The 23,755-nt window shown below is 45.1% G+C and overlaps 1 protein-coding gene across 1 annotated transcript in view; it reads left to right on the top strand.

Annotated features, from left to right (window-relative positions):
- Nucleotides 1-3,991, top strand: part of LOC137531702 (matrix metalloproteinase-18-like) — a 60,289-nt gene extending 56,298 nt beyond the window's left edge. The window contains exons 7-8 of the mRNA XM_068251660.1: nt 273-444; nt 3,388-3,991. Of these exons, the coding sequence (XP_068107761.1) occupies nt 273-444; nt 3,388-3,638 (423 nt within the window). The 3' untranslated portion in view covers nt 3,639-3,991. The remainder of the gene's footprint in view (nt 1-272; nt 445-3,387) is intronic.
- The last annotated feature ends 19,764 nt before the right edge of the window (nt 3,992-23,755 follow it).

Below are 23,755 nucleotides of genomic sequence, written 5' to 3'. Positions count from 1 at the left end.
CTAACTACTTAGCACCGTAGTTAGCACGCCCAAAGCTTTTAGTCGTGCTAACTAAGTTAGCACACTTTTGTGAATCGGGCCCAATATGTCTATTTTATTGGTCAGTGACTGGTTGCAACTGAACTAACCAATCAAGCTATAGTCATTTATGGAAGATTATAAAATCTAGTTACCCGAGTAGCTATAGCATATGTCCGTGTACAAATACATCTTTGAGTATAATTTAGTAAGCAGCTGAGTGATCACTGTTTATATGTATTCTGTTTGCACAGGGTAATCAGTATTGGAAGTATGACAATAATAAACTTGAGCCGGGCTACCCAAAGCAGATGAATGAAGGCTTTCCTGGTGTACCAAGCAATGTGGATGCGGCGTTCACTCAGCCTGCCATTGTAGCTAAAGGAGGAAAAGTTATTCGGGATGAGAGAATTTTCTTTATTAAAGGTAAGATATATATATATAGCTTGGGAGTTCCATATCGCCACTGATATTTACTTTCCTCAGATTGTTAACTACTATACGACCGCCCCATGCCAATGGGCGTGGCCGCAGCGGCAGCTCCAGAGGACCGCCTAACGCCAATTGGCGTCAAGTCCTGGGGCTGCAGTTTGCAGGAGATCGTGCACAGGCTGCGCGCGCATCTCCTGCTCGGGGGCTGAGCTCCGCCCTGCCTTCTGTCTCCGAGCGGCGATCATCATCTTTTCTGTTAATGCATCGCTGCGATCAGCACCTAGGGCACTTGAGAGCGATCGGCTCTCATAGGCAGAAGCCTATGACAGCCGATCGCCAGGATTGGCTGGCTGGGGGAAGGGAGAGATTTGTAAAAAAATAAAAAATAATAATATAAAAATAAAGATATAAATATTTATTTAAAAAAAAAATAAACAACTTGGGAGCAATCAGACCCCACTAACAGAGAGCTCTGCTGGTGGGGGGAAAAGGGGGGGGGGGAATCACTCGTGTGCTGTGTTGTGCGGCCCTGCAGCTTGGCCTTAAAGCTGCAGTGGCCATTTTAGTAAAAATGTGCCTGGTCTTTAGGGGGGTTTACCACTGTGGTCCTCAAGTGGTGAAAGTAAACCTGAGAGATGATCCTTCAGAGGCTTCTCACATCCTTCTCCAGACCCCTCCTGGATGCAAGGAACTTCGGCTGCACTACACCTGTGCAGTAGCATGGACAAGATCGGACTGGGCTTTTCCCCCTGAAGCCTGAGCGGGTCCGTGCTACTGTGCAGGTGCAAGCTGTGTTGGATTTGGGGGGTGACAAAGCACTGAAATGGCCTGGTGGAGGTACAGGGGATTATCCAGAGGCTTTCCTGAATTGAAGTGAGTACCTGTCTGGGGCACTTTTTGTGCTACAGGTACACTTTAAGAAAAAATATCAAAGGGTTACATAAGTGGCTTGAAGTTTAAGCAGTCTTTGAAATGAACCCAGGGCAAGGATGGAGCTCTACTATGGCCCCGATTCATAAAAAGCAGTGCGATAAAAAAAACTCTTGTCGGGAAAATACCGCACTCAGTATTTTCCCGGTCTGTGTGCTAATTCATAAAGATTTTCCCAGCTGCCGTTGAAGGTCGGTAAATTACCGCAGCCCATTGAGCGGTAGAGTAGAGCAGTGTGGCGATATCTCTCTTTTGCCCTGCACAGATCACTCACACAGATTGCTCTCTGCAGACTTTCCCTGCCTGCACAGATGACTCGCACAGACGGCTCTCTGCACAGATGACTCACGCAGACTTCCTCTCCCTGCACTTTGCATTGTGAACATCTCACCAGATGTGTCGGTAACTTGTTAAGACCTCACCAGAGGTGTCGGTAACTATCGTCAGGCTTACCGCTTGTTGAAGGCTTTATGAATGGACATTTGCTGACAATTTACTGTCGTGTTGGAGGTAACTACACAGCCAAGTCGGTAATTTATCTCCCTGGTCGGTAATTGTAGTTTTTAATGCGGTAACAGCCTTTATGAATTGACACACTGCTAAGTGCACTGGAAAGTCTGCTGTTTTCAGCATTACCGCATGCGTTAATGCTTTATGAATTGAGGCATTTGTCTCAATGGAAACTCCCCTAGCAAAGGTGATGGTAAGTAAGAAAACCTGTGACTCGTCCATGGCAGGACTACCTGCAACTTACATGATTTGCTTCTGCTCCCCTTAAGATTGTGCATACTAGGCTGACCACTCATCCAAATCCAGGACAGTATGTACACATTCAGTCTTTTCAAGTTCTTGCTGCCACTAAGGTCGGGAGGGGGGCCGAAAGCCAAATATAATGTATTATCTTTTTAGAGGCAGCAATTAATAATATATAATAAAAGTATGCTCACAAAGGTGGTCACCGCAATAGGCAACCCATTCATGTGCAGACAGGCAGAACAAACCCAAGCCTGTTTGGATTAAACCAATCGCTCTCTCTGGGACGGGCTTGTGGGACAACCCCCACCAAGGGTGGATCAACAGTCAATACAAAAATAATACAAAGGCGCAGAAAAATATAAAATAAGTAAACATGCTTTAAAAAGTGTTTTTAGGTTGTTTTTTTTTTTTTTTTGCAAGAACTATTGGATATGTGTGAGTAATATTTATGAGGTAAGTCCACCACTGCCTCTTTAAAGTGTTTTTAATTGCTTTATATCTTTAATCGCCTCTGTATTCTTCTTGTTTTGACTGTTGATCCACCATTGGTGGGGGGTTGTGTCCCCATCCCATCCCATCCCACAGAGAGCATCTGTTTTATCCCAAGCAGGGTGGGGTTTGTTCTCCCTGTCTGCTCATGAACTGGTTGCCTATTGCAGTGAGCATACTTATATTATTTATATTTTATCTCTCACTGATTCTAAAAAGATAATACACTGTATTTAGCTCTTGGTCTTCCCTTGGGTTCACTTTAAACTTCAGCTGGTCTTTGGATAATGTTCTGTGTGGCCTGACCCTGACTTCTCCGCCAGTCTGCTGCTTCAGAATTAGGTCTAGTTCTGCTACCATCAGTAACTGCCTGGTCTATGTCAACTAGGGTCCACCTTCTTGATGCTTGAAAAGGAAGCTTTTAGGGATGAACAATGAGATGCAAATCATGCTAAATTCATACAAGATTATGCAAATTTAGTGCAAATACAGTATATGCAGCTTGAAAATAGACCAATCCAATCCCAAGGATTTGATAGGGCCATTTTCATGCTGCATACTTTTGCATCACTACTTGGTATCACACGGTTAAGTGTACAAATACATTACAAAGTAAAGGATGTGTCCTTAAAACATTTATATTTTCCTTGAATATTGCATTTTTCCATGTGTAGTACACCACTCTGAACAAACTTAGAGCACCCATTTATTATCAATGCCTCTAATAGAATGCCACCTATAAATAGATTTTTATTTTTCCAGGAAAAAAATACTTCCTGTATGACTCAGCCAATGGGAACAGCACGAGCCCGCAGTCCCTGGAGAATGACTGGGTTGGGGTGAAGCTGCCAATCACAGCTGCACTCAGCTTGAAGAATGAGATGTACCTTATTGGCAAGAAGAAATTTCAGAAAATTCTTATGCTCACCTACTCACAGAATCAGGTTTATGGTAACATCCATCAAGCTAAAAATTTGGACCAGCTGTTTGTGTGTGAGCCAACTAAACCATAATGACCAAAAGATATGTGTTATAATTGTTTGTGGTTAATCAGTGTTGGTTCAGCTACTAACCAGTATCATCATCATCATCAGTCACCTGATTTCACAAATGTGCTCTGGTTTCCAGAATACAGTCAGAAAGCATTTTAACTGATCAAATTTAAATAGGCACTTTCTACTTTTCCTACATCAGGCTATAAGCGATAGATGTATAAATTGCATTTTGAAGCTCTAGAACTGCATGCGTTTGTGTAGTGTAAATTACCAGCATGCACACTTTCAGACGGAATTAAATATCTATCCAATGTTGCACATGTGCACTGAAAATATTGTAAGACAAATAAATGATGTATGCTTTAGCAAAACTGGTTTTAGTTATTTCTCAATGTTAGGTCATATTTGGTCATAAATATTACACTAATATTTTTCTTTTAACTTCCAAGGAATTGTATGCAAAAAGTAATACAATACTTAGCAGTGTTAGTTGCTCTAGTGCTGCCTGGTACTATGAAACTTAAGAAACAATACATTAACCGGCCATTTTCGCAAGCTTGAAATAAATGAACCTTTGCCCGATATTCTAATTTTTTCGAGTTTCACCTGTAAGTTTGGATGGACAATTTTAAAATGCGTCTTTATGGGAGTCTGCCTTTTTAAAAGAGGAACTGTCGCGAAAATCTTACTAATAAGAAGTGCATTTATTCCAGAGTAATATGAGCCATACATTACCTTTCTCCTATGTTGCTGCCACTTACAGTAGGTAGTAGAAATCTGACTTTACCGACAGGTTTTGGGTTAATCCATCTCTTCATGGGAGATTCTCAGCATGACCTTTATACTTTATAAAGACATTCCCTGAAAAAGATTTATACAATGATGCTGGCCAGCCTCCCTGCTCACCGTACACTTTTTCGGCAGTTGGACGGAGCAACTACCATTCACTAAGTGCTTTTAAAAATAAAGAAAGCCGTGAGAACCCCCCATGAGAAGATGGGCTAGTCCAAAATCTGTCGGTAATGTCAGGTTTCTACTACTGTAAGTGACAGCAACTCTGGAAGAAACTTACTTCTTATTTGTATATGCTTACATGTATTTTACATTTTAAGATTTTTGTGACAGAGGTCCTTTAAGGCCTGTAATCTGCCTGCTAAAGCTGATGGAGCAGCGTGGTCTGTACATGCAGATAGGCACCCAGTATAACAAGTTAGAACTTTATTGAAGAAAACCATGCAGAGATATATCAAACTACCATCATGAAATACAGCTTATTTAGAACCGAGAGGAACACAGAGTGAATACAGGAAACAGTTCCATAGAGATCATTATTACATTTTACACACAGATTCAACCTAAACAAACATAAGTAATAATTACTTACGTTAGTTATAATAATTAGTTATGTTAATTACAACAGATAAGTAATATAATCTCTTCTGTTCTTTGAGGGCCCATTTCCACTATCACGAATTCGCATGCGTTTTTCGCATGAGAATTCGCATAGCAATACAAGTGAATGGGACTGTTTCCACTTGTCATTATTCCTTTGCGTTTTTCTGTGCAGAAAAAATTCGCATGGCAGAGCCATCAGAATTCGCATACCGCTATGCAAATCGCATACAATGTATTTAATAGGAAATTCGCATGCGGTTTGGGTATGCGAATTTGCATGCGAATTTTCATGCAAATTCGCATAGAAACAATGGAAAATCACACCAGCACTGCCATGGTTAAAATCACATACATCGTCATCCATGCGAATTCGCATAGACGCGCATGCGAAATTCGCATCCGCATGCAAATTTTTCCCGTGACGATTCCTACCGCACAAGTGGAAATGCAGCCTTAAAACAGAGTGGGTAAATGTTTGAGATTTCATGGGGCAGCCATCTTTTTGGTTGAAAGGAGGTGACAGGTAGAGATGGGCCGAACGGTTCGCCTGCGAACGGTTCCAGGCGAACTTTGGGGGTTCGCGTTCGCCTGCATCAGGCGAACTTTTGGGGAAGTTCGATTCGCCCCATAATGCTGTATTGAGCAAAATTTTTACCCTCCATTTCACGGTCAGCAGACATGTTATTGTCAAACACACTGCTTGAGAACCCACCCACCCTCCCTTCAAGCTAGGTCCTTTATACCATTTGACTCAGTTGTCTGCCTACACTAATTAGTTATGGGACAGCTGCTACACACTCTGCTAGGGCGATTTTAATTGGCCACCTCCCTCCTCCCACCTCCCTTCTACCTATTCCCTCCTCCCTCAGGGAGGAGGGTCTCTTCTGCCAGGGAATTATACTATTTTATAAACCAGTATACATCATACCATAGCTGGGAATACATACATGAGTATACATCATACCATAGCTGGGGATACATACATGAGTATACATCATACCATAGCTGGGAATCGAACCCAGATCTCACTGTGTGGTGGGCATGTCACCCTAAGCACTGTACCACTACAGAAGTAAGTGAAGCTAGCCTAAAATTTAACATTTATGCTCAATGCAATAGAACCATTAGGTTGCTTAAAGGAGAACTGTAGTGAGAGGTATATGGAGGCTGCCATATTGATTTCCTTTTAAGCTATACCAGTTGCCTGGCAGCCCTGCTGATCTATTTGGCTGCAGTAATAATAATAATCCAAACATTTGTATAGTGCTTTTCTCCTGTCGGACTCAAAGCGCTCAAGAGCTGCAAGCCACAGGGACGGGCTCAAGAGGCCACCCTGCAGTGTTAGGGAGTCTTGCCTTAAACTCCTTACTGAATAGGTACTTGACCTAGCCAGGATTCAAACCCTGGTCTCCCATGTCAAAGACAGAGCCCTTAACCAGTACACTATCCAGCCACTGTATTGTGAATCACACCAGAAACAAGCATGCAGCTAATCTTGTCAGATCTTACAAAAATGTCAAACACCAGATCTGCTGCACGCTTGTTCAGGGTCTAGGGCTAAAAGTATTGGAGGCAGAGGATCTGCAGGATAGCCAGGTAACTGGTATTGCTTAAAAGGAAATCAATATGGTAGCCTCCATATACCTTTCACTACAGTTCTCCTTTAAAGGGAACCTTAACTGAGAATGATATGGATGTTTCCTGTAAACAATACCAGTTGCCTGGAAGTCCAGCTGATCTTTGTGACTGCAATAGTGGCTGAATCACACCCTGAAACAAGCATGCAGCTAATCCAGTCTGACTTCAGTCAGAGCACCTGATCTGCATGCTTGTTCAGGGGATGTGGCTAAAAGTATTAGAGACACAGGATCAGCAGGCGATTCAGGCAACTGGTATTATTTTAAAAGGAAAAATCCATATCATTCTCCGTTTAGGTTCCCTTTAAGGATTTGTAGCATAAAAGCCAACTCACATTGGCTGGGATTTGAACCTGGGTCTCACTGTATGGTGGACAAGCACACTAACCACTATACCAACTGAAGCTGGCCTGAAATTGCTGGCCTGAAATTGCTGGCCTGAAATTGCTGGCCTGAAATTGCTGGCCTAAAATTTACTATTTATGCTCAATACAAGAGAAAAAGTAGACAAGACAAATAACACAAAAGAGAAGGCCATGTCTGGCTAAATATCTGTAAGCAGTAGCTGCATGGTGTAATGGATAAGGGCGCTGCCTCTGACAAAGGAGACCAAAGTTCAAATCTCAGCTCTGTCTGTTCAGTAAGCCAGCACCTATTCAGTAGGAGACCTTAGGCAAGTCTTCCTAACACTGCTACTGCCTATAGAGCATGCCCTAGTGGCTGCAGCTCTGGTCCTTTGAGTCCGCCAGGAGAAAAGTGTGATATAAATGTTATTTGTCTTGTCTACTTTTTCTCTTGTATTGAGCATAGTGTTGGGCGAACAGTGTTCGCCACTGTTCGGGTTCTGCAGAACATCACCCTGTTCGGGTGATGTTCGAGTTCGGCCGAACAAAGAGCGCATGGCCGAACGTTACCCAAACGTTCGGCTAGCGCTGTGATTGGCCGAACGGGTCACGTGTAGTGTTGGGCGAACATCTAGATGTTCGGGTTCGGGCCGAACATGGCCGCGATGTTCGGGTGTTCGAGCCGAACTCCGAACATAATGGAAGTCAATGGGGACCCAAACTTTCGTGCTTTGTAAAGCCTCCTTATATGCTACATACCCCAAATTTACAGGGTATATGCACCTTGGGAGTGGGTACAAGAGGAAAAAAAAAATTAGCAAAAAGAGCTTATAGTTTTTGAGAAAATCGATTTTAAAGTTTCAAAGGGAAAACTGTCTTTTAAATGCGGGAAATGTCTGTTTTCTTTGCACATGTAACATGCTTTTTGTCGGCATGCAGTCATAAATGTAATACATATAAGAGGTTCCAGGAAAAGGGATCGGTAACGCTAACCCAGCAGCAGCACACGTGATGGAACAGGAGGAGGGTGGCGCAGGAGGAGAAGGCCACGCTTTGAGACACAACAACCCAGGCCTTGCATGAGGACAAGAAGCGTGCGGATAGCAATTTGCGTTTTGTCGCCATGCAGTCATAAATTTAATACAGATGAGAGGTTCAATAAACAGGGACCGGAAACGCTAACCCATCACAGATGTTCATTGTTCATGTTACTTGGTTGGGGTCCGGGAGTGTTGCGTAGTCGTTTACAATCCAGGATTGATTCATTTTAATTTGAGTCAGACGGTCTGCATTTTCTGTGGAGAGGCGGATACGCCGATCTGTGACAATGCCTCCGGCAGCACTGAAACAGCGTTCCGACATAACGCTGGCTGCCGGGCAAGCCAGCACCTCTATTGCGTACATTGCCAGTTTGTGCCAGGTGTCTAGCTTCGATACCCAATAGTTGAAGGGTGCAGATGGATTGTTCAACACAGCTATGCCATCTGACATGTAGTCCTTGACCATCTTCTCCAGGCGATCGGTGTTGGAGGTGGATCTGCACGCTTGCTGTTCTGTGTGCTGCTGCATGGGTGTCAGAAAATGTTCCCACTCCAAGGACATTGCCGATACCATTCCCTTTTGGGCACTAACTGCGGCTTGTGTTGTTTGCTGCCCTCCTGGTCGTCCTGGGTTTGCGGAAGTCAGTCTGTCAGCGAACAACTGGCTAGAGGAGGGGGAGGATGTCAATCTCCTCTTTAAAGTCTCCACAAGGGCCTGCTGGTATTCTTCCATTTTGACCTGTCGGACTCTTTCTTCAAGCAGTTTTGGAACATTATGTTTGTACCGTGGATCCAGAAGGGTATAAACCCAGTAATTGGTGTTGTCCAGAATGCGCACAATGCGTGGGTCGCGTTCAATGCAGTCCTAGGCCGAAGAGGTCATAGCCTAGGGTCACAAAAACCTGTTTATTTGGGCTATTTCAATGGTAGTGATGGTGACGTACATAAATCTCAGCCATGGCCGTTAACAACGTCTGAATTTCACGAAATGTCTCATGCAGGTAGAAGACATATTGTTAGACTTGGATTCCAAAGATGGGGTCCCTACATCTCTGCAAACCAGAGTTACAGGGGTCCAAAATTGGTAAAATCCCCCATAGGCTTTCATTGGGCCTCCTATTTACAGTTCCAAAATCTCACATCTTTTCAAAGGGCAATGGCTCAGCAGTACCAAATTTTCTAGCATTGTAGGGACCCTTAGGGGGAACATGACTGGTGAGTTTCGGGCCCCTAGGCCAAAGAGGTCATAGCCTAGGGTCACAAAAACCTGTTTATTTGGGCTATTTCAATGGTAGTGATGGTGACGTACATAAATCTCAGCTATAGCCGTTAGCAACGTCTGAATTTCACGAAATGTCTCATGCAGGTAGAAGACATATTGTTAGACTTGGATTCCAAAGATGGGGTCCCTACATCTCTGCAAACCAGAGTTACAGGGGTCCAAAATTGGTAAAATCCCTCATAGACTTTCATTGCCTCCCTATTTCACTTTCCAAAATCTCACATCTTTTCAAAGGGCAATGGCTCAGCAGTACCAAATTTTCTAGCATTGTAGGGACCCTTAGGGGGAACATGACTGGTGAGTTTCGGGCCCCTAGGCCAAAGAGGTCATAGCCTAGGGTCACAAAAACCTGTTTATTTGGGCTATTTCAATGGTAGTGATGGTGACGTACATAAATCTCAGCTATGGCCGTTAGCAACGTCTGAATTTCACGAAATGTCTCATGCAGGTAGAAGACATATTGTTAGACTTGGATTCCAAAGATGGGGTCCCTACATCTCTGCAAACCAGAGTTACAGGGGTCCAAAATTGGTAAAATCCCCCATAGACTTTCATTGCCTCCCTATTTCACTTTCCAAAATCTCACATCTTTTCAAAGGGCAATGGCTCAGCAGTACCAAATTTTCTAGCATTGTAGGGACCCTTAGGGGGATCATGACTGGTGAGTTTTGCCACTGCTGAGCCATTGCCCTTTGAAATGGTGTGAGATTTTGGAACGATAAATAGTAGGCCCAATGAAAGCCTATGGGGGATTTTACCAATTTTGGACCCCTGTAACTCTGGTTTTCAGAGATGTAGGGACCCCATCTTTGGAATCCAAGTCTAACAATATGTCTTCTACCTGCATGAGACATTTCGTGAAATTCAGACGTTGCTAACGGCCATAGCTGAGATTTATGTACGTCACCATCACTACCATTGAAATAGCCCAAATAAACAGGTTTTTGTGACCCTAGGCTATGACCTCTTTGGCCTAGGGGCCCTAAACTCACCAGTCATGTTCCCCCTAAGGGTCCCTACAATGCTAGAAAATTTGGTACTGCTGAGCCATTGCCCTTTGAAAAGATGTGAGATTTTGGAAAGTGAAATAGGGAGGCAATGAAAGTCTATGGGGGATTTTACCAATTTTGGACCCCTGTAACTCTGGTTTGCAGAGATGTAGGGACCCCATCTTTGGAATCCAAGTCTAACAATATGTCTTCTACCTGCATAAGACATTTCGTGAAATTCAGACGTTGCTAACGGCCATGGCTGAGATTTATGTACGTCACCATCACTACCATTGAAATAGCCCAAATAAACAGGTTTTTGTGACCCTAGGCTATGACCTCTTCGGCCTAGGACTGCATTGAACGCGACCCACGCATTGTGCGCATTCTGGACAACACCAATTACTGGGTTTATACCCTTCTGGATCCACGGTACAAACACAATGTTCCAAAACTGCTTGAAGAAAGAGTCCGACAGGTCAAAATGGAAGAATACCAGCAGCCCCTTGTGGAGACTTTAAAGAGGAGATTGACATCCTCCCCCTCCTCTAGCCAGTTGTACGCCGACAGACTGACTTCCGCAAACCCAGGACGACCAGGAGGGCAGCAAACAACACAAGCCGCAGCTAGTGCCCAAAAGGGAATGGTATCGGCATTGTCCTTGGAGTGGGAAAATTTTCTGACACCCATGCAGCAGCACACAGAACAGCAAGCGTGCAGATCCACCTCCAACACCGATCGCCTGGAGAAGATGGTCAAGGACTACATGTCAGATGGCATAGCTGTGTTGAACAATCCATCTGCACCCTTCAACTATTGGGTATCGAAGCTAGACACCTGGCAAAAACTGGCAATGTACGCAATAGAGGTGCTGGCTTGCCCGGCAGCCAGCGTTATGTCGGAACGCTGTTTTAGTGCTTCCGGAGGCATCGTCACAGATCGGCGTATCCGCCTCTCCACAGAAAATGCAGACCGTCTGACTCAAATTAAAATGAATCAATCCTGGATTGGAAACGACTACGCAACACTCCCGGACCCCAACCAAGTAACATGAACAATGAACATCTGTGATGGGTTAGCGTTTCCGGTCCCTGTTTATTGAACCTCTCATCTGTATTAAATTTATGACTGCATGGCGACAAAACGCAAATTGCTATCCGCACGCTTCTTGTCCTCATGCAAGGCCTGGGTTGTTGTGTCTCAAAGCGTGGCCTTCTCCTCCTGAGCCACCCTCCTCCTGTTCCACCACGTGTGCTGCTGCTGGGTTAGCGTTACCGGTCCCTTTTCCTGGAACCTCTTATATGTATTACATTTATGACTGCATGCCGACAAAAAGCATGTTACCTGTGCAAAGAAAACAGACATTTCCCGCATTTAAAAGACAGTTTTCCCTTTGAAACTTTAAAATCGATTTTCTCAAAAACTATAAGCTCTTTTTGCTAATTTTTTTTTCCTCTTGTACCCACTCCCAATGTGCACATACCCTGTAAATTTGGGGTATGTAGCATGTAAGGAAGCTTTACAAAGCACGAAAGTTCGGGTCCCCATTGACTTCCATTATGTTCGGAGTTCGGGTCGAACACCCGAACATCGCGGCGATGTTCGGCGAACGTTCGCGAACCCGAACATCACATCTAGGTGTTCGCCCAACACTAATTGAGCATAAATAGTAAATTTTAGGCCAGCAATTTCAGGCCAGCTTCAGTTGGTATAGTGGTTAGTGTGCTTGTCCACCATACAGTGAGACCCAGGTTCAAATCCCAACCAATGTGAGTTGGCTTTTATGCTACAAATCCTTAAAGGGAACCTAAACGGAGAAGGATATGGATTTTTCCTTTTAAAATAATACCAGTTGCCTGAATCGCCTGCTGATCCTGTGTCTCTAATACTTTTAGCCACATCCCCTGAACAAGCATGCAGATCAGGTGCTCTGACTGAAGTCAGACTGGATTAGCTGCATGCTTGTTTCAGGGTGTGATTCAGCCACTATTGCAGTCACAAAGATCAGCTGACTGCCAGGCAACTGGTATTGTTTACAGGAAACATCCATATCATTCTCAGTTAAGGTTCCCTTTAAAGGAGAACTGTAGTGAAAGGTATATGGGGGCTACCATATTGATTTCCTTTTAAGCAATACCAGTTACCTGGCTATCCTGCAGATCCTCTGCCTCCAATAATTTTAGCCCTAGACCCTGAACAAGCATGCAGCAGATCTGGTGTTTGACATTTTTGTAAGATCTGACAAGATTAGCTGCATGCTTGTTTCTGGTGTGATTCACACTACAGTGGCTGGATAGTGTACTGGTTAAGGGCTCTGCCTTTGACATGGGAGACCAGGGTTTAAATCCTGGCTAGGTCAAGTACCTATTCAGTAAGGAGTTCAAGGCAAGACTTCCTAACACTGCAGGGTGGCCTCTTGAGCGTGTCCCTGTGGCTTGCAGCTCTTCAGCGCTTTGAGTCTGACAGGAGAAAAGCACTATACAAATGTTTGGATTATTATTATTACTGCAGCCAAATAGATCAGCAGGGCTGCCAGGCAACTGGTATAGCTTAAAAGGAAATCAATATGGCAGCCTCCATATACCTCTCACTACAGTTCTCCTTTAAGCAACCTAATGGTTCTATTGCATTGAGCATAAATGTTAAATTTTAGGCTAGCTTCACTTACTTCTGTAGTGGTACAGTGCTTAGGGTGACATGCCCACCACACAGTGAGATCTGGGTTCGATTCCCAGCTATGGTATGATGTATACTCATGTATGTATCCCCAGCTATGGTATGATGTATACTCATGTATGTATTCCCAGCTATGGTATGATGTATACTGGTTTTTAAAATAGTATAATTCCCTGGCAGAAGAGACCCTCCTCCCTCCGGTAGGAGGGAGGAGGCCAATTAAAATTTCCCTAGCAGAGTGTGTAGCAGCTGTCCCATAACTAATTAGTGTAGGTAGGCAAATGGTATAAAGGACCTTGCTTGGAGGAGGGAGGGTCCTCCAGCAGTGATGTGTATTTCACTCAATTAGGTGGGGCTCCAGGTATTAGAGCTTTTGAAACATGTTTTCTATCATTTTTTCAGTTGATAGAATTTTTTAAAATTTTGAAAGTTCGCCTCCCCATTGAAGTCTATTGCGGTTCGCGAACTTTTTCGCGAACCGAACCTTTCGCGGAAGTTCGCGAACAGGGTTCGCGAACCTAAAATCGGAGGTTCGGCCCATCTCTAGTGACAGGGAGCATAAGACACAGTTCCAACTGTCCTATGTCCTGATCATCCCTCCCAGCTGCTTGCGCTAGGCTTTAAATCTCAAATTAAAAAAAAAAAGCAGAACGAGAACATCATCAGGAATCCCATCATGCTTTGCAGAGCATCAGGGGAAAAATGCCCAGGCAGTTTTCTTCTGTGCAGCTAAAAATTAGGCTTGGGTAAGAAAAATAAAGTTCTAATGCTGTGAAACTGTTAAAGAAACACAAAACCTTTTCAGTGCTGCTGAGTAGATTTTTAGTCTGGAGGTTCACTTTAACTTGATTATGGCTCTTTTCTGCCAAGTCTTTCATGTCCTGCATAATGGGGATGTATTTCAAATGAATCAGCAAGTCATAACGGAAAATTGTATACTCACCTAACGGTAATTTTCCTTTCCATGTGCATCATGGCAGCATACATATGGGTTAAGCCCCACCCCTACCAATTAACAGGACCTTAGCTATAAAAGAAAGTGACCCCTAGCGAGCAGCATTCTCATTGACTAGCCGAACCGGAGAACAGCAAAAAGTCAACAAAAGGAAAGGGAGGGAAATCCCTATGCTGCCATGGATGCACATGGAAAGGAAAATTACCGTTAGGTGAGTATACAATTTTCCGTTTTCCATATGCCTCCATGGCAGCATACATATGGGATTTAACTAGCAGAAAAAAAGTAAGGGTGGGACAAGACTTGCTGACCAAAAATAATTTAAATTAAGGCTTTAACAGATTCAGAAATAACTTTCTTTCTAAATTAAACTGAAGCGGAGGCTGCTGGATTGACTCTGAAATGGGCAATGAAAGTATGGACAGAGGACCAGTTGGCAGCCTGGTGAATCTTTGCCCGGTTAGCGAAGGTGGCACAGGGGACAGCTGAGAAGAGTGCACTGTGATGCCACCCAGAGCGACAAGGTCACAAACCCTGATAATAGGCTAGCCTTAATAAAAGGCTTTCTTGATTCATTTGAGCCATGAAGAGATCTTTTGAGTTTGATGTTAGCTGGCTCTTTCTCAGACCTGATGGAATTATGAAGAGCTGTTCTGATTTCCTGAAGCTCCATTGTTACATTCACATAGGCTCTAAGTGTTCTTGCAACATCTAGAACATGCAGATCAGAGGAATTTGTATCCATAAAAGATGGCACTGTCCGATCCTGATTAAAGGGAAGCCCGGAAGTGAAGTGCTGTAGTGGTCTCAAAACTACTAAGTAGGATGTCAAGAATGAGCCCCTAGATCCTGGAGCTCGGAAACTCTTCTGTCCAAAGAGATAGCGACTAGAGGCATAGTTCTTAAGGTTGTTAAGTCTCATCTCCTGCAGTCTTCCACTGGGTCAAAAAGAGGTTTTGCTAGGTAACTGAGAACCTGCGCAGTTCCCACTTTGGAAAAAGGTTGCAATTACGATGCTTGTTCTTGGTGGCAGCCTTCATAAATTGAACTATTAGAGGGTGAGAGACCCAGCAGTGATTAGTGTTGGGCGAACACCTGGATGTTCGGGTTCGGGCCGAACAGTCCGAACATGGGCCAGATGTTCGGCATGTTCGGCCCGAACGCCGAACTCAATGGAAGTCAATGGGACCCCCGAACATGCCCATTTTTGGGGCCCTATGGGGTCGCAGGCATAAGGGGGGAGCATGCCCCGATCGCGGGGGGGTCGGAAATTCCCCCCACCCCCTCCGCTAGCGCTCCCCCCTCTGCCCGCTTCCCCATAAAAAAAGTTTAAGGCAAGTTAAATAGTACTTGGTGGCTGGCCTGGCACTAGCAGTGGAGTGAGGAGGAGGAGGAGTCCGAGTAGCAGAGTGACGCGTTGAGGCCGGGCAGCGGGCGGTTCAGCGGTAGTACCCTTGTGGTACTTCCGCCCTTTCTCTGACCTCACGTCCTCTGCATACGAGGGTACGCGTCACGCGTACCCTCGTATGCGTCATCACGTAGAGGACGTGAGGTCAGAGAAAGGGCGGAAGTACCACAAGGGTACTACCGCTGAACCGCCCGCTGCCCGGCCTCAACGTGTCACTCTGCTACTCGGACTCCTCCTCCTCCTCACTCCACTGCCAGTGCCAGGCCAGCCACCAAGTACTATTTAACTTGCCTTAAACTTTTTTTATGGGGAAGCGGGCAGAGGGGGGAGCGCTAGCGGAGGGGGTGGGGGGAATTTCCGACCCCCCCCCCCCCACGATCGGGGCATGCTCCCCCCTTATGCCTGCGACCCCATAGGGGGGCCGTATTGCGGCATGTTCAGGCGAACAGGGCCCTGTTCGGCCGAATAGGGGCCCTGTTCGGCCCTGTTCGGCGGCCATTCAGTAGTTCGGGGCGAACCCGAACTTAAAAGGCCGAACACCATCAGGTGTTCGGCCGAACTCGAACATCACCCGAACAGGGTGATGTTCTGCAGAACCCGAACAGTGGCGAACACTGTTCGCCCAACACTAGCAGTGATCCGTCAAAGCAGAGATGGCAGAAATCTGCACTTTGAGAGTGCAAGCCAATTGTTTTTATAGGCCAATCTGGAGGAAGCTAAGAATATGTTGTGCTGGTGGACCCATTGGGTCTAAATTATTTACCAGAGCAATTGAGAAAAAATATTTCCAGTTTGTGGTAGTTTTCCCTGCTTTTAGCAATGTGTTTATCAATGATTCTGAGTTTACCAGGTCTCTAAGCTTCCTCCCACAATCCTTAAGCCATTAAATCAAGGGATTGAGGAGACAGATGATAAATTGAGTCCTGGGACAGGGGGTTTGGTCTGACTGGAAGAGGATTAGGAGGTTCCAACTTCAGGCTCCAAATTAGAGGGACTCATGGCTGGCATGGCCAAAATGGACCCACCTCCAGGAGTACCACTTGTTCTAGGAGGAGTCGCCTCAGAATTATGAAGATAAGTGGAGTTGGAGGAAAAAAAAAACAGAGACCATTCAGAAATTTCAGGTGTTGCCAGAGCACCCTGAGCCCTTGAATGTGGGGGCGAATCTCCTCGAGCTGGCATTAAGTTGATGTAGGTTGCCATCAGGTCCACCTATCCAATGGTCACAGATCACTCTGGATATATTTTATTGAGTGGCCACAAGCTATTGCCTCAGTCCCCTTGATTGAGAAAATCTGCCACACAGTTCTGAGGCCCTATGAGATAAACTGCCATGATGCTGCAGAGATTGCTCTCTGCACTGGAGATAATATTGCTGAACTCTAACATGAGGAACAGACTCCTTGTGTCCCTCTGCTACCTGATATCAAAGACTGACGTCTCATCCCAGTGATGGCTGAAGGTCTGAAGCACCATATAAGCCACCCTGTGTTTGAGTAAATTTGCAGGGATCAATCAGCTTGGTTTTGACTATTTTACCTAAGCTAATGCGACCTGTAAACATGTCAAACCATGCTTGCATGTTTACGAGTTATGGGTGAACGATTGGTAATAGTTGTTGAGCTTGTGTTTAGCCACCACCGCAGACAGTCTCATCGTGGGAGTGAGAAGGATGGTCTGAGAGTAACTCTGGTGGTTTCATTGATGGAGAAACCCTAGTTAGAATGGGCAGATGTGCCAGTGAACCCATTTGACCATCTGGATTGTAGATGACGAAGTGCCCAGGAGGTGTATACAACACCTTGATTAATGAATATAGTATGATAATCAGCACTCGCAAACTTTTGGCAGCAATTTTCTCATCTGGTTACTGCATTGGATATAGATTGGAATCTTGCTCACGGAAAGATTAGGTCCTCAGAAGGAGTGAGGTGGCTTTCCTCCTTGTTTGTTAACCAGCCAAAGACAGACTTTGAAGAAGAATCTGTTGCTAACACAGTAGAGCCTTGGGATCTGAGGCTAGCAACAACAGATTGTCTAAATAGTGATAAAGTCCTAACTTTGCTTTCTCAACTGAGCCACCACACACACTAGTACCAAAAAAGGTTGTCATGGCTGTGATAATGTCGAGAAGGAGGATGGTTACTGGAGAAGAATGTTACCAACTGCATGGTGGAAAGAAGTTTGAAATAATGAATGTATCTGCCAAGTCATTTGTTGTAACTCCATCTTGAATGTTTTCAGAAAGATGAAGATTTAGGAATTTCAGATCCAGTACTGAACGCAGATCACCTGACTTCTTTACAATGAAGAGAGGAGAGTAGACTTCCTGAAAGCGCTCCTCTTCTGGAACCAACATAACAGCCGTTTTCTGCAATGAGTCATGAATGTAAAAGAGCAGGTCTCTGTAAAGACAAAGTGACTAAGTGGTGGAGTGAACTTGCACATCCAAGAAAAACCGAACCACTCTATCTGTAGCCTACTCGTTCTTTATTGTTTTTTGTCCAGATAATATGGAACTGCTGAAGTCTTGCAGCTACTATCTGGACTTCAGAATTGTCAATAGGACTCTGCGCTGACTGCTTTGTGAGCTTATGGAGATTAGCATGTGAAGTTTGCCAATTCCTATGGTCTGGTCTTTCCTTCCTCAATGTCTTCTCTCCTTTGGTATAATACCAGCCTTGGTGACTGTTGGTTGCCAGATCCAACTTGTTACTAAAAAGATTTCTTCCATCAAACAGAATTTTAAACACATTTTGTTGGAAGCTGGGATCAGCAGACTAGTTTTTTTTTTTTTTTTTTTTTTAACAGACCAATTCACTGTCATGGCAAAAAGCCTGGCATATTAAGTGGACTGGACAAAATCTATAGCCGCTTCCCTAATAAACTTAGAGACAATATGAACGTTCTCTAAGCTGCCAGGATAGAATCAGAATCCTTGTCCACTTCCGTGGCAACTGAAGATAGAGCCAGGGCTGGTTTACATGCCCCTCCAGTCGTCGTATACACCATCGTTTAATCTATATCACGTTCATGGTCTAGGACATCTTAAAAAGTAATCAAGACTTTTAACCTTACATGGCATGCAAGACACCTGACTGACATGTCCACCATGGAAGTGAACACTAGGACTGGAGAATTTTCTTGAAGAAAGGATGATGTTTGGAAAGTCTGCTTTTTCAGGAAGGACTTTCTCCTTACCTTTTCCCATTCATCTTTATTTGATCTCTTTCAAGACAGGAAAGGAGAATGATAATTATTTCAGACGTTTCTTATCCTGGAGAAGGGTTTCCTCTTCCCAGTGAATGGCTTCAGAGATGGTTTGGATAAAGGAGAAATAGAAACCAGATATCTGTATGCTCACTCTCATTGGATTCCTGCTAAACCATAGATGATTGAGGATATTCAGTATCTTCATTGATTTGCTGGGAGGACGCTTGGAGACCAAAGAGCCTTCATAGTAGTCCACTGATTCCTGGACAGCCTGCTTTATCATCTTGGATGTGTGCATCTGGTGGAACTCTGGCTTTTTTCCCATGTGGTGGAAACAGATCTACTTTACTGATTTCCCTGGCATGGTTCTGTCGCCACAAACCCAGCAATCTGGGGGGCTATGGTGCCTTTAACTGGGACCTGATCCTCCAGTTCCCAGGCAGGTTATTTACCTGCTCCTTGAGCAGGATCCTGAGTGATGATATAAAGATCAAAAGCAGGATCTTAAATGATGACAAAGAACTAATGTCCTAGAACTGTGGTGGGAACTTGCCCTCCATTGTTCTCTTCTTCCTGGGCTTGTATATAAAAAAGTACAGCCCATTTATGGAAGGTGTGCTCTCTTTTTTTGTAGAAAAGCGGGGTCACTTACCTGTATGACTCTTACCTATTGACCTTAGAATTATCTGTTTCTGGCACAGTGTGATCCAGAATGCAGTCCAACGGACCGCAAGAGATGAAATGAGTAAGATAAGAGGTACATGAAACGTTGCAGAAAATAAGAAATCAGATAATACTTTCATGCAAGGAATGCGATGTCATTTATATTGCACATAGTACACAATACTGTTCATATAACTGTTTATAATGAAAATGACAGATGATAAAATATAGTACATAGTGCTACCAAGATACTTGGAATAACTTACCTCCTCCTGCAGCTTGAGAAGCATTACATCAGAGGGACAGCAAATAATAGTGCCTTTACCTTTAAGCCAGACATAGAGGGAGGTAGTGTTGCAGCCAGCACAGTCCTGTGTGTATCCAGCCTTGTGAGAAGAGGGGAGGAGAGCTCAGCTGTGAGGAGATCTCTGCGCATACAGTAAAAAACGGCGCCAGGGCAAAAATGGCGCATGGTTCTGAACGATATTTAGCGTTTGTGATCCAAACGCAATTTTTCGTTTTGCTAAAAACGTTTTTTTGCAGAAGATAGGACAGTCTCTCCTCCCCAGGCTGCCTGTGGTGTGGTGGAGTTGGAGAGTGCATTGCCCGGCTGCCTGCGGTGGGGCGGGAGGAGGCAATAGCTGCCTGGGGAAAAGTGTAGCAGATGTGCGCAGGGAGTGGGGGCCAACTCCCACCCTCTGTTCCTCACCTCGGGAGCCCCCTCCTTTTAATGGCAGTCAGCGTAGCGGAAGATACAGCTGATCAATCACCGCCCGAGGCTCCGGTCTTCAGCAAACGTTAGAGCTGCAGGTCTACGCTGCCTCTTCTCTCTGCAATGCTGATTACACTGGATCAGGAAGTAGTGTAATCAGCATTGCAGAGAGAAGAGGCAGCGTAGACCTGCAACTCTAACGTTTGCTGAAGACCGGAGCCTCGGGCGGTGATTGATCAGCTGTATCTTCTGCTACGCTGACTGGCCCCCACTCCCTGCGCACATCTGCTACACTTTTCCCCAGGCAGCTATTGCCTCCTCCCGCCCCACCGCAGGCAGCCGGGCAATGCACTCTCCGACTCCACCACAGCAACGATGCCACCTGAAAACGGTGTATTACGTTTTCAATACATTTGAATGGCGCGCCAGAAAGTAGCTGCGGAGCTATGCGCCAGATTTTCCTGCTTCGATCTCTGCTGTGTCCAGAGCAGGGATTGGAGAGCAGTTACTGCAAACACTTCCTGGTCTGATGGCTGTGCGTTCCAAGCTGGAATGCACTCTAAGCCATGTGCTTCAGAGCCTTTCACTGTGAGACAGGTGAGTGGAATCACACTGAACACTCAGCAGCACTGAATACCCAGCAGGAGAGGCTGAACTATGCCTCACATAATGGAGCCTGAGTAGTCAGCAGACAGAGCAAGAGATACAGGTGAGAGGGATCACACTGAACACTCAGCAGCACCAAACACCCAGCAGGAGAAGCTGAACTATGCCTCACATAATGGAGCCTGAGCAGTCAGCAGACAGAGCAAGAGATACAGGTGAGAGGGATCACACTGAACACTCAGCAGCACCAAACACCCAGCAGGAGAGGAAGCAGTAGATTTGGGCGCATGAGACAAGTGGACAAAAAGGGCGCCCCATTCACTCCCATTATAAATATCGTTTATCGGGCGCCGAACAGGGAGAAAAAGGCGCCCGAGATTATTAACGTTTTAACAAACGGCGCCCGGAGAATTTTAAGGATTTATGACTATGTTTGTGATGATTTAACTTTACAAAATCAGCCCGTGACGAATAACGTTTATAAAGATACTAAATCACTATTTATAAAACATTTCTAAAACATTATTATCCACCCAAAAAAATTAATTACATTTTTTTATTTACATTTTTTATTTATTAATGTCTGTAAAACATTATTATCCATAGGGGGTCTTAGGTTTAGGCACCAACAGGGGGGTCTTAGGTTTAGGCACCAACAGGGGGGTCTTAGGTTTAGGCACCAACAGGGGGGTCTTAGGTTTAGGCACCAACTGGGGGGTCTTAGGTTTAGGCACCAACAGGGGGGTCTTAGGTTTAGGCACCAACAGGGGGGTCTTAGGTTTAGGCACCAACAGGGGGGTCTTAGGTTTAGGCACCAACTGGGGGGTCTTAGGTTTAGGCACCAACAGGGGGGTCTTAGGTTTAGGCACCAACAGGGGGGTCTTAGGTTTAGGCACTAACAGGGGGGTCTTAGGTTTAGGCACCAACAGGGGGGTCTTAGGTTTAGGCACCAACAGGGGGGTCTTAGGTTTAGGCACCAACAGGGGGGTCTTAGGTTTAGGCACCAACAGGGGGTCTAGGGGTTAGGGAGAGGTACAGGGAGGGTTTTTAACAAACGTTAAAATAAGTTTCAGTTTACAAATAGGGAAGATTAACGTTTTAAGAATTGCCGATCTCATACACATTATTTAGTGATTTATAAATTCTTAAAACACTATTTCTAAACGAAATTCTACACAATATTTCAATAAACGATAATACTGTTTATCGTTTACACCACGCGCCCTTTTTTCCCGACGCCCTTTTTTGATGTACCCAGCAGGAGAAGCTGAACTATGCACCACTAACCTGTGCAACTGCAGACAGCAGACAGGAAGAAAAAAAGGTGAGAAGGATCACACTGTGCTCTGCAATCGTATTTAAGTCATGCAGAGCAGCCATAAAGGGGGGAAAAGATCATTTAGATCAAGCTCCCCCCATCACCCCAGATATAAGGTCCCTGAATAATTTGACATTTAGTCATGACAACAGGGCTGCGACCAGGAGAGGCTGAACCTGGCCGGAACGCCGCAGGAATGTCGGCGAGGTAAGAGTAAAATAAAAATAAATAGCGCTGAAACACTAAGGAACCTGTTCGGAGGTGAGGACAAAAATGAGAATGCTGCTCGCTAGGGGTCACTTTCTTTTATAGCTAAGGTCCTGTTAATTGGTAGGGGTGGGGCTTAACCCATATGTATGCTGCCTTGGAGGCATATGGAAACTGTGGTGTTGCAGAGTCCACTGGAGACTGCGAGTCATATTGAGTAATGCAGGTAGTCGGCACCATCTTGCCTTCTTTCTTCCAGAGTGTGGTAGTCTAAAAAATGTCAGGGTTATTTTTGACCAGCTGTGTGTGGTATTCTACTTGAGACTAATGCTACATACACACTTCTAAGATAAATGAAAGATCTTAGACCAATTTTACCCCCTTCCATGTAGTATGAGAGCCATACCTACACAGTCTATTCTATGGAGCTGCACTCCCCATCAGATAAAAATCTTTGCAAGATGCTGCACACATTCAAAAGATCAGTATCTGCAAAAGATCTGTTCCTGCAAAATGCATTCATAGTCTATGATATCTGCAGATCCTCCTACACACCTTGCAGACATTCATCTGCAGATCAGATCCACCAGGATGGATTTTCAGATCTGCAGATGATTGTCAGTTATGCAGATAAATGTCTGTTAAACAAGGTGTGTATGATGATCTGCAGATCTCAGACTATGAATGCATTTTGCGGGAACGGATCTTTTGCAGGAACAGATCTTTTGCAGATACTGATCTTTTGAATGTGTACAGCATCTTGCAAAGATTTTTATCTGATGGGGAGTTCAGCTCAATCCCTGCTGATCTATTTAGTTGCAGTAGTGGCTAAATCACACACCTAAAACAAGCATGCAGCTAATTTAGTCTGACTCCAGTCAGAGCACCAGTTATGCAAGCTTGTTGAGGGGCTGTGGCTAGAAGTATTATAGACACAGGAACAGCAGGAGAGTCAGGCAACTGGTATTATCTTAAAAGGAAAAATGCACATGCTTCTCAGTTTAGGTTCCCTTTAAAATGAGTCATCAGGCAAAGTCAAGTGAAATGAGTGGTACTTACCGGGGGCTTCCTCCAGCTCCAAGCTCCCAGGATGTCCCTCGCCGCAGCTCTCCCTGCAGCCGTTCACCGCAGGTCTGTCCTGGTCCCCGGCGATGACGTCAGAGCGCTGCCAATCACCGCCACGTGGGCCGGAGCGGACTGGGCAGGTGCAGTAGTTCTGTGCTTGCACAGTCCTCTCCGGCCCACGTGGCGGTGATTGACAGTGCTGCTCACGCAGGCGCAGTACAGAGCGACCTGGAGGTCGCTCTGACATCGCCGGGGACCGTGTCAGAGCTGCGGCGAACGGCTGCGGGGAGAGCTGCGGCGAGGGACATCCTGGGAGCTTGGAGCTGGAGGAAGCCCCCGGCAAGTACCACTCATTTTACTTGACTTTGCCTGATGACTCCTTTAAAGACTGCTTGCAAATGAATGTTTAAGCAGGATTGTATGTGTAGCTCTGCTCCCAAGCTGCCACACTGGATTGGCATCAAGTCACGCCCCAGGAGTTCACAACCTCATTCCTACCATGCAGAGGAGAGAAGGACAGCAAGGTACTGCTAATTAAAAACCCTTTATTCCAGTTGGGTATGCACAGTGTTATGGATAGTGGGTGTGTCATATGCCTGACAGCAGTTTCCCAGGCTAAACCTGC

Source organism: Hyperolius riggenbachi, chromosome 9 (genome assembly GCF_040937935.1).
Source record: "Hyperolius riggenbachi isolate aHypRig1 chromosome 9, aHypRig1.pri, whole genome shotgun sequence".
NCBI lineage: Eukaryota > Metazoa > Chordata > Amphibia > Anura > Hyperoliidae > Hyperolius > Hyperolius riggenbachi.
The sequence above is the reverse complement of the archived record's forward strand: the minus strand, read 5'-3'. Positions and strand labels throughout refer to the sequence as shown.